The 13029-nt window shown below is 33.0% G+C and overlaps 3 protein-coding genes and 1 non-coding gene across 6 annotated transcripts in view; 1 reads left to right on the top strand and 3 right to left on the bottom strand.

The window, feature by feature from the left end:
• Positions 1–287: 287 nt before the first annotated feature.
• LOC118265469 (xanthine dehydrogenase) lies at positions 288–7400 on the bottom strand. The gene is made up of 8 exons (XM_050706007.1): positions 7175–7400; positions 5391–5545; positions 2921–5051; positions 2537–2845; positions 2107–2444; positions 1152–1956; positions 886–1053; positions 288–633 (listed from the first exon to the last, which is right to left on the bottom strand). Exons 1-8 carry the CDS (start codon positions 7244–7246, stop codon positions 583–585), a joined length of 4029 nt encoding a protein of 1342 aa, XP_050561964.1. The 5' UTR covers positions 7247–7400; the 3' UTR covers positions 288–582.
• On the bottom strand, positions 5273–5345 carry Trnak-cuu (transfer RNA lysine (anticodon CUU)). The gene has a single exon. It is a non-coding gene; the product is annotated as a tRNA-Lys (tRNA).
• LOC118265470 (protein numb) overlaps positions 6991–13029 on the top strand; it is a 27120-nt gene continuing 21081 nt past the window's right edge. The window contains exon 1 of one of the 3 annotated variants that reach the window (XM_050706009.1): positions 6991–7105. In XM_050706009.1, the coding sequence (XP_050561966.1) occupies positions 7085–7105 (21 nt within the window). In that variant the 5' untranslated portion in view covers positions 6991–7084. Of the gene's footprint in view, positions 7106–10415; positions 10784–13029 lie in introns of those variants that run through there. The other 2 variants (XM_050706013.1, XM_050706010.1) reach the window with 2 other exon arrangements.
• Positions 8358–9671, bottom strand: LOC118265471 (cytochrome c oxidase assembly protein COX20, mitochondrial). Its single transcript, XM_035578358.2, has 2 exons — positions 9473–9671; positions 8358–9270 (listed from the first exon to the last, which is right to left on the bottom strand). Exons 1-2 carry the CDS (start codon positions 9524–9526, stop codon positions 8956–8958), a joined length of 369 nt encoding a protein of 122 aa, XP_035434251.1. The 5' UTR covers positions 9527–9671; the 3' UTR covers positions 8358–8955.

Raw genomic sequence — 13029 nt, 5'->3', positions numbered from 1 at the left:
CTTTGTTGTCGTTACTATTATTATTTTATTAAAAACTGATATATATTTAAATGCAAGCGACACTGCTCAGCTAATTCTGACATCGTAAGATTGTCTCCAAAGGTCTTGGTCCATTAATTAGGTTTTCTCTTAGTTATTAATATTATTAAAGTTGTTACTTCCGCTCGGTTTCACACGCTCTGCTCAACTCTTTTGATTATAGCATTCATGTTTAGGTTAAACTACTTCATTAACCTTCTCTTATTTCTTAGGAACTTAAAACCAAAAAACTTAGAATAAAACACAAATACTTTTAACATGCTTTATGTATTTCACTTACAAAAAAATAACTTTTACAAATGTTTACCTACTTGAGATAAAACATTGTCTATATCAACAGATAAGGCGATAACAAAATGGTAATTTACACCAAAGTTGTAAAATAAAATAACAATATGATTTTAACATAGTTAACGTATTTTAAAGTAGCTTGCTCATAGGTAAACCGTTCTTGAAATGTGGTATCAAATTACCATTCATGAACTTTAATATGATACCAATTAGATGCATATTTACTTAACATTTTTGCTTAATATTAATTTTTCAAGCTACAACATTCCATGGTTTCCCGTTGCCTTTTATCGTTGGTGTTACCTGTAACAGAAAATGTAAAAGTGTAATAACAACAAGATTTTTCTGAAGGTGAAGGGCGTCAACTTTGCAGACTTCTAGGTCAGTAACGGCCTCATATTCCAGTTAACTGCCATATTAAGGAAAAAGGATTTACTTTTTAGCAGGGGTAAAACTGTGTCCAATGTGTGTGTGAACCCATGATCTCCCGGTGCAACTTTTGCCCCACATCGCAAGACAAGATAGGAATTTGTGTATATAGATAAGAGTAGATACCTGTTTGGTAATAAGATCTTCACATGCCATTCTAATACGAGCGCAGGATGCCGGTGCATCTAATTCAAATTCAGGAGAAACTCCACTGTCTAAGCGAGCTGACTTGATTGCTTCTTTTATTGCAAAAAATACTGATGCAGCGAGAAATAGTGGCGGTTCTCCCACAGCCTGTAATTGTGCAACGTATTGAGATTATTTTAGAGAAGCCAAACTTTATAAGAGGTAGCAAAATCTGTGACAATAAGTAAATATGAGATATAATGTACCTTTGATGAATAAACAGCTCGTGGATTTGGAGCACCCTTCAACAACGAAACGTTGAAGACTTTCGGTATATCTGAAAATCCCGGTATCTTATATGCTCCTGGCCCCCGAGATAGTACCTCTCCATTTGGTGAAAATACCATTTCTTCTAAAGTATAGAAACCGTACCCCTGCATAAAAGCCCCTTCTATCTGTCCAATGTCTATTGCAGGATTCAAACTTTCCCCGACATCCATTACTATGTCCGTTTGTAGGACCTGATGATCTCCAGTCAAACAATCTATGATTACCTCAGAGCATGCAACTCCGAATGTAAAATATTCGAAAAGATTTCCAGAATTAGTCTCAGCATTGTACTCAATTTTTGGTGCTGCGTAAAATCCTGTAGCGGATAATTGTACTCTATTCACGTAAGCTTCTATAATCCAGTCTTCCCATTTTCCCGTAGGATTTTTAGCTTTAAATGGCGCCAGTCGATCTTTTAATACTTGGCACGCCTCTACAACAGCCATTCCGTATAAATCAGAACTTATGCTGGCAGCAGTTGGCGAACTATTAGGAACTTTGTCTGTGGACATCTCACTTATATGAATTTTCGTGTAATCTATTTCTAGAGCCCTTGATGCGACTTGTATCATTTTAGTGAATAATCCTTGGCCCATTTCTATTCCTCCAATAGAAAGGAGAACCGACCCATCTTTATACACATGCAGAAGTGCTCCAGCTTGCATTAGAACATCGATTTGGAACGATATTCCGTATTTCGTTGGAACTAAGCTGATGCCTTTCTTTTTCCACCTATTGAGCCTGGAAAACGTAATAATATTGTTTAATTTCACATGCGCGTTCATTTGGTTTTGGTTTACTGTTATTGAACGTACGATTTTGGAAAAATTGTTACCTTATGTCAGTACTTACATAATGAATCTAGTTAATGCTTACAAATTACATATTTACCTATTAAATTCCTCAATATCTTTCTTTCGCTTCCAATAGTTAGAAGTTTCTATGCATTCATTCCAGCATCTTGATAGTGTACAATATGTCAGCGTCTGGTTGTAATGCGTCAATGACCCTTCTTGATAAAGGTTTCTTTCAATAATCTGCTCGTAGCTTTTTCCTAATGTGGCAGCGATATGTCGCATAATTGTTTCTGCAGCCAACATTCCTTTTGGAGCCCCGAAACCTCTGAATGCTGTGTTTGAAGGCATGTTGGTTTTGCAAAGATATGCATACATTTCGATGTTTGGTATAAAGTAACAATTGTCGACGTGCATCATTGTTCTTTCTATCATCTGAAATCAGTTAAACGGAATATAAAAAAATCATTCCAATAATAATGTAAATGATACAAATAAAGATAAACAATTATACATAAGTTCCTTACCGCACAAGAGATATCTAAAGAGTAACCTGCATTAACATAAATTTCAAACTTTGCTCCAGTAACCTTTCCGTCTTCTGTAAATCCTACTTTATATTTGATCAAACAAGGGTGTCTGTAACCTGAAACTTGCATATCTTCATCTCGATCCAATACAGCTCTTACGGGTTTCTTAAGTTTATACGCAGCTATTGCTACGGGAATAGCTAAAAAAGTTGCTTTTGTTTCTTTACCCCCAAAACCACCACCAACTCTCTTCACTTTAGCGACCACTTTGTGGTTGGGTATTTGAAGCACCGCAGAAGCAACGTGCTAAAACAAGAGTAGTAAGATTAATTCGATAACAGTTTACAATTCTACTGTTATAATTTTATTTATATAACTTACTGCTATTTCTTCTGGGTTTTGTGACGTAGCTACTATTTCAAGCTCATCTTCTTTCCTTATAGCGTAAGCAGATATGGTTTCAAGATAAAAATGTTCTTGTGCCCCATTTCTTACATATCCTTCTATTACATTATTTGCATTTGACAATGCCTCATTTGCATCACCTTTGCGAAGGACACGCGGATATCCAGTGAAATATGAACTTTGTGATATTGCATCTTCTAACGTAATAATAACAGGTTCTAAACGTTCGTATTCCACAGCAATAAAATCTATTGCTTTTCTAGCTATGCTATCAGAAGTAGCTACAATTGCACCCAATACACAAGCACGACTAGTTACTATATCTCGTGAAAATATTTCTTCATCTTTTATTATAGGGCCCATTTTGTTACAATCTTCAGCTAAATCCTCAGCCGATAAAAATGCTTTTACGCCCGGTATTAATAAAGCTTTACTTGCGTCTATAGATTTTATTCTGGCATGAGCTTCTCTGCTAAATAGCAACTTTAGATACAGTTCTCCCGTTACAGGAGGAATATCATCACAATATATAGCTTCCCCGGTGGCTTGCTTCAATGCTGAAGTATGTGTTATTGGCCTTCCAACAGCATCCGATGTTATTTTATTTTTGTTTGTTACTTCAAAGCACTGTGCACTATTGGGCTCCAATATTGATATTTCGTCTACACCGCTTAAATCTTTATTGCTCACTGATTTTGTTCCATCTTTCTCTGCACTTTGTAAAACATGTAAATAAAATCTAAAAAATAAACTTAAACAGAGTGATTTACGATAATCAGCCATTCCTCCAGGGACTGAGACATCCAATTCCAACTCATTAGTTAATGATTCAAATGCAGCATGTAGCATTGTTTGATCCCATCGATGCCCAATTATTTTTTCCGAAGTAGATTTAGCACAAATAGTAGTTGGCCCCATACCACCAAAACATAAAGTTGCGTCTAAAACCTTTTCGGTTACTGGGTCTACTTTCACATTAAAGGCAGCAGTTACTATAGATATATCATCGTCTTTGCGTCGAGCTTGTTTGTACGCTTTGAAGTATAGTGATTCAGTAGTGAACGGAATTTCTACAGATACAACGGTTTCATCGTCTTCAAGATCGGTTTTTCGGTATCCTTTAAAGAACTGTTCATTAATAGTAACTTTTCTTGTCCCCCTGCTTATACTATAAATATTCAATTTAGCTCCACATGCCATTAAAATTGGATTTAAATCCGATATCGGACTAGCTGTTACAATATTTCCTACGAGAGACGCTACATTCCGAATTTGATCACCAGCGAACCAATGCAACATTTCATTGATAGCTTTGAATATTTTTGATTTAGTGGGTTCTGTTTTGACTTGTTCTTGAAGGAAATTAGACAATTCATTTAATGTAATACTAGCCCCTATAAGTATCCCATCAGGTGTTACTTTACAAAAATTCATTTCTGTGATTATTGATGGATATAACAACACTGGATACACTTTCTTTTTAAACTTAACTTCGACGCCAATTTCACTATTGCCTACAATTATTTTAGAAGACGGATACTTAGCTTTTATCATCAACAAGTCGTTAAGACTTTTCGGACGTATCCATGTAACGTTTTCTCCAGTAAAGAATAAGTACTCTTCCGAATAACTGCTATTTAATTTTAGCTCTGGCGGAAATATTGGCTCCTGTGTAGGATCATACGGTTTAAAAGACGACTTGTTAAACAACTCTTCGCTTTCATCATTCGTTTTCTTATTTCGACAACACTCTGCACCCATAGCGCAAATGCTGTTTTCAGTTTTAGGAATATAGTTTCTTTCCCAGCCTTCTATAAAAGTTTTAAAACCTTCAATTATAGGTCTGTACCCAGTGCATCTGCAAAGGTTTCCTTGCAATGCAGTTTCTATGTCTTTATATTCAATTTTGGTTTTATTTCGTAAAAGAGCATACATTGACATTACGATGCCTGGTGTACAGAATCCACATTGTGATCCGTGAGCCTTCGCTAGTCTTTCTTGCACGGGATGTAAACGTTCTTGTGTGGAACCTATTCCTTCAACGGTGGTCACCGCCAAGCCATGCATGGCGCAAACCGGTGTCAAGCACGCGTTTACCGCAATGTGCCTATGTTATATAAAAAATAGTTAAGTTTATTATTGTATAATTTTCAAATATAGGTACCGTACATATCAGTTTTGTAACACACCTTAAACAAAAATTTTAAATCATTAAAATTAATTTAGTTTTTTACTAAAAAAGTATTTAATATTAAGTATTTAAAATATATTTTTCTAAAAACTACATTACTATACGAAATTCAAATTAATTTACGCAACAAAAAGTTGCGCCCAACGTGGGGCTCGAACCCACGACCCTGAGATTAAGAGTCTCATGCTCTACCGACTGAGCTAGCCGGGCTGTATTCTGTTCGTCGAAAATAGTCATGATATTCGTAAAGGATACTTGATGCGATCTTCGGTCTTCAAATATTGTGAGATCATGACTGTACAGGCACCGCATCCACCCTCTCCACATCCATATTTAGTTCCAGTTAGCAAAAGTTTCTTGCGAAGGTAAAATAGTAAAGTACATTCTGGGTCTGGATTTTCCTCAATAACCTGGAACAGCATTGAAATACTCGATAATAGATTGTACCTAATGTTGATTTTAAAATACAATATTTATAGTGTCTGTCTAGTCTAGTGTTGGCCGCAACCTTAACTGTCTAGCATGGGAGATTGGATTTCCGGGTCGGCAAAGTTATACAGTAAGTACATACATAATTATGAATTTAATAGATTAAGCATTGGGTTTCTTTAAATTCTCGTAGTAGCTATAACATAACTGGTGAAAATTGATGTTAGATTTACCTATAATGTACCTAAGTACCTACTATGTGCCTATTGTGCAACTTTGTGTAAACCTTCGGGGAATAAAAGGTTTATATTAATTAAAGATTAAAGATATTTGTTAATTAATAATTAATTTAGGTAATATACCTATTGTATTCTATATACTTATATACCTACTCCCCTTTCTCTCGTGTAAGGTACTTACCTTATACGAGAGAAAGAGATCCAACATAGATATGTAGCACTGATATTCAATCTAAGTTGAAACTTGATATGATTGCTGAGATTTGCTCAGGGTTGTCGAACAACAAAACTGTTTCAATGTATTAGATTAGGTAAGTAGTACTTACCCAAGAACAGGGCTCTTTAGAAATTAGTTCTAAAAAAATGATTTTAAAATCAATCAAGTTATCTAACAAACAGGTTTTAGTTAGATACAACTAATTTCATTAATCAATTGTTACATTTATCGGTATAAATAATAAAGGAAGTTAATAAATATTACGTAGATATGGATCTATCTACTTCTTGTATGACTCGGGTTATCACAACGCAGGGTTTCATTGGGATTAATTGACCTTTAAAATCATTAAGTATATTTATTTTAAAGTTATTTGCAGTAGAGTTCGTTACAATAGTTTAGTAGGTAGGTGCTGGTACTTATTTAAATAAGGGTCTCATTGTTCGGTCACAAGTAGTACCTACCTGTAACAGAGCAAATACATAGAAGGTAGCCCTAACAAAAATGGGCAAGTACATTTGATACTGAGTAAATATTAAGCCCGTAGGTACGCTTATCTACTCTTGGCAAATGGTTTTTATTCAATGGAATGGATTTTTATTTGAAATGCAAAGTAGGTAGGTACCTACATATTTCACATTGTATCAATATCCGTATTAATATCTGTAAACAAGTCGAGTCTGTAATTAAGCTCCTTATAGTCAGTTCTTAAAACTTTTCAGAAACGTTCGCTACGTGCTGCGGATTCGATTCCATCAGCATCCAGACTTTGTTTCTTATGGGCCTAGATAGTGGATAGGTACCTAGTACCTACATAGCATGTAGTTTTATGTAAATAAACAAACTACTACTACACTAGTCTCAACTAACGCCAACTTTAGCACAAAAAACGACCCACACGTTGTAGCATTGTGACTACGACTACCCGAAGAGCAATTATTTTAAATGTACCTATCAAGTACCTACCTACTACTTATTTATCTTTTCTATACACACGGTAAACATACAGTCATATAGATACATTGACCCTGTATTACATAGGAAACTAAGTACTTAGCAGAATCATGGAAATACAATTCCTACCGGTAAGCAATTTACCTAGACTAATTTAGGTATAAGCTAGTATCTAAGTAGAATAAACAAATGTTATTTACCTTTTTACCATTCACGAAGAATATTAAAGTTTTTTGCGCATCATCAGGTATCAAACTGTTTATAGATTCCATTGTTCAATCCAGTCATTGAATAGAATAACCGGTATTTAAATAAACGATTTAACACATTACAGAACTGCGTCCGATAGAACGCACCGCACTCGTGTCACTGCCGCGATCTCGCGCCCGTTTTGCTAACGAGATTCTATTCTATTGAACGCCCTCAATGTAAAGAACAATGTTTTAATTCAATGATATTTAATTATTAAATAATAATTTTAATGTTTAAATTTAATGGGTTTTGATTAAAATGTAATCAGCATGTTTACCTGATTAGTTATTTCTTATAATATCGCACATACTATTGCGCAATCTAAGTATGTATTTATATAATTCCGTATTGGTAATTTAACTACGTATAAATATAAGTTAAATTGTATCATATCAATTTGCAACATTTTTTCTTGATTGTAGGTAGTTCTTAATAGCAAGGTACGAAGGCAGGTAGGCATTAAGCTCGCCTTACGTACTATTGCCTTACGCATTAGGAGAAGGAACGGGGTGGTTTTTAGTCAGTAAGAGTCTGACACTCCCTCTCACCTCGCCCAAGGCGGGAGAAGTCATTGGAAGATTTTCCCCCCTCAAAAAAACGCCTTACGTAATTTTGTGTGCTTATGTCTTGAAATAAATAGCCCAGTACTTATTTGGGACTTAATAGTGAGATAATAAATTGTAAAAATTAATTATATTTCCACAATTGATACCTAAGTATCTACACCAACTTATGATTATGTATTGATTTTCAAAATCTTAAAAATCAATACATTGATTAAACAGTATCATGAAACGCAAACTCTACTTATTTATTATAGCTACTTCCGCGCGGTTTCACCCGCTCTGCTCGGTTCCTATTGATCGTAGCGTGATGATTTATAGCCTATAACCTTCCTCGATAAATGCGCTATCCTACACAAAAAAAAAATTCAAATCGGACCAGTAGTTCATGAGATTAGCACGTTCAAACAAACAAACAAACAAACTCTTCAGCCTTATAATATTAGTATAGATGATGGAGAAAGCACACCTCACAATATAGCTGTTGCATAGAATGTGCAAGTGTGTACTATGAACATCTCTTGTCAACCACATGGGACACCAACAGGTCTGATGTAAATAAAAGACATTTCATATAATAACAATTTTAATTAACTACACTAACATCTAAATATACATTTCAATACTTGTACATAATTTACACAAACCATTATCTGCTTGTTTAGTTCTTGTTATCTTGAAGACAACTGATTAGCACGATTTATACACCTTCAAATTAAGTGCAAAGTTATCTACAAAACTGGGAGCAAAAAATATTGCCTACAAACTGTTATTAATTTTAATGAACACTGATTACACTTAAAAAAATATCCGGTTTAAACTAGATACCCCTGGGTTTAGAATCACCTATTTGATAAATACATTTTGACCTAGATCTATTACAAGCTTTTTTTGTACAGTAACAATAACAATTCATTCATTTTATTATAATACAAGATAAAATAAATGTAAATGACTAAATACAGTTTTCAAACAACAACTTGGAATATTATTACACCAGCCAGCATGAATATAATGTTCCGTGTGGCATCAACATAAAATAAAATCTTTTTCAGTATTGATCTACAAAGTTTGTATACTTTGTGGAAAAATATTTAACATTATTTTTGCATGTAGGTAAAATATTGCAGATTTTTTGTTGTCAATTGGTTTATTTAGTTACACTTCTATGCTGATTTTAAAACACCTTTCTGTTCAAGCTCTTTTTCAACCATAGTACCTTCATAGAGAATTTTGTCTTTCAATGCATCTTGTAATAATTGAGCATCAAATCGTTGCTTAGACCACTGGTACCTACAGTAACACCAGTACACCATAGTAGTCATTGAAAATGTTCCCACACCTATGTGCTGTGATAGCATAGGCCGAGATGTTTTAATGAATGCTGCTAAACCAGCACCTATTCCCGTTGAAATACCATACAGGAAACTTTCTCTAAAGCATGGGATTTTGGACACATCCCTACCAAATATTACTAGTCCCTGAAAGAAAAAAAAGGATTTTTAAAACATGATAAGAACATTTTTTATGAATTTAAGCTTACAGATATGTAATAATGTTAGGATACTAGCTATAATATTAAATAATTATATGGAAAGCTACAATTGCAGTATATTACTGTTTTGTGATACATAATTATGTTGACTAAATTTATTGATATTTTAATACATTGAATCAGGTAACCTTTTTCTCTTCTTCAGGCTCCTCATCAAGTAAACCCTTTACTACTGTATCCATGTTGTTGTGATATTGCTAACTGCTCTTTTAAAAAACTGGATTGGAGAAATAAGAATTAATAATTGTTATGAAAGAAATGCACAATAGCAACAATAACCTAACCTTAAAACTTTGACGTTGACGTAATGGTCTTTGACGCATTTGATAGTTTGGTTTGACATTGACAGCCTTTTTTTACTTTGATTTATTTTATTTGGGTACACGGCTTTACCCCTTATGTTGACCTCTTGAAAGTGACTTGAAGTCTAAAACTTGCTTTAATGCTTTCAGCACATAATTTGAAAAATATCTGAGTTTCTTATAAATCACATAGCGAATTTTGGTTACGAAATCGTAGTTTTGTTTGATATTGTTGATCGGCATCAACGCATTTTTGCAACAACAATCAGCGCATTTTTGCAACAACGATGATATTTTTTGAATGATATTGATATCTCTGCGAATTTCAAATTTTTATTGTGTTATTCAATGTTAAATTAGGTGTTTTATTATAATTACATATTGTATACATTTTGGTTCGCAACATTTAAATAAACTTGCTTTTTGGTTTGGCGCTAAAGTGTTTATTGAATATATATTTTTTTATTTTCATTTATTTTTTTAATTTTCGGGACTTACCAGTCAGTAGTAAATTAATCAAATATAATTGTCAATAGTCTGAAACCAATTTGTGTTAATTTATTGCAAATATTTTCTGAAAATTAAGCACCCGCGGTTTACATACTGCTATAAATATCAATAAAATGTCAATTTGTTGACTGGAAGGCACATTGACGTCACTTCATTTCGTTTCATACTGACAGACGTGTGTTTATTTTGAACATGAAGTATGTCTTACTCTTTCTAACATGAAGTATCTATGATGTTCTGTCCTGTTGTCTTTTCCGGTAAAATCATTTCAAAACTCGATTGAAGAAAGGGCTGTTGGTTGGCTGCTTGACGTCTCTTTTATTCCAGTCAAGCCTTTTAAATCTAGAAAATATTGTTCTTCGTAAATTCCCGTGTAATTCCTAACCGCTCCCTGTTTTCCAGTTACGATACGTTTTTGAAGTAAATTCTGTTTCATTAGACGAAGTATTTTCCATAAACGTGAGTGATAAGTTTTAGATATTTTAGAAAGCTTATCTCTTAGCTTAGTGTTTTTCTGTGAGAGTAGTTTTGTAGAGGACCTTAGAAGTCTAGAATATAGGAGTTAATATAAACCTTATATAATGCGCCAGCTGTGAAGGACACCACATAGTCTACATTTTATGATAGGTAAGTAAGTAGTATCTATATATGTGAATAGCCAGCAAGTTATCATATCTATCAAGATATCCGCCTGTAGCGCGGTATCAATTACAGGTCATGCTTTAGTACTGTTTATTGCAACCACGATTTATTTAATTCTTAATTTAATTAAAACTGTAATAATTGATAACATACAACACAGCTGAAATCCAATCTTGTTGAGTTTTATTGGGCCATAAAGCTTGTTTTTTAATTGCCCAAGAGTATGCTGGAAACCTTTATGCATTATTATCAGTTAATATCTACTTCAAATAATGTATTAAGTATTTCCATAGCAACAAACTCAGAGGTAGGTACATATTATCCCTAATCTTATTCACTGAGAGCTTTTGTAATAAAATGATGTTAGAAAATACTTTCACAGAGCTTTCAATAAGTTATACTACTCTGTTTATAGAAAATATTTTTACAGACACACCTTTATTATAATATTATTTATCTCGAAACATACATTTTAAATAAAATATATTTCATTTACCTCAACATATGTAGGATAAGCTATTATTAAATTTACCTGAATCTATTACAATGTGGCTACTTTTAGACATTACGATGATACTGTTATCCTTTCATTTTATAAATAATTTATTTTTAGGTACATAGTTACATACATAATGTAAATGCTAGGAAAATGGATGGTGGCCAAATATAAACTATAACAATGGTCATGTCTGGCACTATGCCTAAAAATTAATATTTGACTATGTAAGCTCCCATATTTTAATCCCTAAGCAGTTTTTATGTCAAAAAGCTCATTAACTACGCTATAACTGAATGCCAAAATTGTAGCTAATAAATCTATGATATTATAATATAATCTATGTGTTACTAAAACATAAATTTGATACTATTATAATTTCACCATGGGTCTTTACTCATCATTTCTTTCTTTTAAGAAATAATATTTTTTTTTTTGTATATTAATCGATGTAGTAGTAGTTGTACAGTTTCCTCTTTAACTAGAGGTGAGATGACATATCCGAAAAATAAATAATTTATAAACTAGCAGTATACATAATATCTAGTCTGTCTCATAGAATGCAGTTGTTAAAAAAATATTTATATAAATATAATTATTTTCTCTTTCACTTTATTACTATCCACTTGTCACCATTTACACTTGTAGCACCATCATAGACACCATCATAATTGCATTCAGTTAAAATTTTGTAGTTACTGCTGATAAAAATTCAGTGATAAATATTTCCAAATACTTTTAATAAGTGCCATAATTTTAGCAAAAACCTTTTGTTACTTTAACATGCAAACAAATAGAATGGAAGTTATCTTTACTTCAATGAGCTTTGAACAATGTGCAACATTATCACCAAATATATATATTTTAATGACTACACGTAGAGTTGCTCTATCCTGCTCACTAAAACAACAATTACGAACAATTCAAATGTATCATAGCAAACTCATAAAGCACTCATCAGTCACAGAAATATTCTTGTTAATATATAGTATGTAAATAGGGTTGTTAGCCATACATAATTTGTATATTTCAACAAATACATTTATTTGTATTAACCAAGACTGAAAACTTTGAATGCTTTGCCAAAAAAAAAAACAAATAATACATAATGCAAAACCATTACAGAAGTAATTACCTATATTACTTTTTATAACATGCTCTATGATATACAATACAACTTATTAAATTAGGCACAAATATTATAGGTAATTTTCTCTATAAATAGTTATTTCTTTAAAAGAAACCTTAACTGTGCCATGTATCCTCTATGGAGCGTCTAATTAATCTGACAAGTCTAGCATGAAATGTAGGATGTTTGTGCTCCATGAACCAATTAGATCAGTTTATTATTACTACGCAAAGTAGTTGCTTGCAACAGGAAATATGAGGTTTGAAGGGCAGTACTGTAAAAGTATGTCACCTTCAATTTAAAAGTATCAGATACCTACCTTGTGGAACAACTACCAATGTTCCTAGGTCTTACCTAATCGCAACATTCGACTGATACAAACATCGAGCACTAAAATATTTACGCTGTAATGGGCACTAGGGGAATACCTAGAATGATCAATAACGACTCCATGTGAAGGCGATTGCTATTGCTACCTATTTTATTATTATCTAGTTGAACTAGTAGCATTTCGCATTTATCTTTCAGCAACAATCAAACGAAATATTTATATTAATGACGAACCTTTTATTATCTCTCACAAAATAATGAGATACATCGGCCGAT

The sequence above is a fragment of the Spodoptera frugiperda genome, chromosome 28 (assembly GCF_023101765.2).
Source record: "Spodoptera frugiperda isolate SF20-4 chromosome 28, AGI-APGP_CSIRO_Sfru_2.0, whole genome shotgun sequence".
Lineage (NCBI taxonomy): Eukaryota > Metazoa > Arthropoda > Insecta > Lepidoptera > Noctuidae > Spodoptera > Spodoptera frugiperda.
Note: the sequence above shows the minus strand (reverse complement) of the source record. Positions and strands in the feature narration are given on the sequence as shown.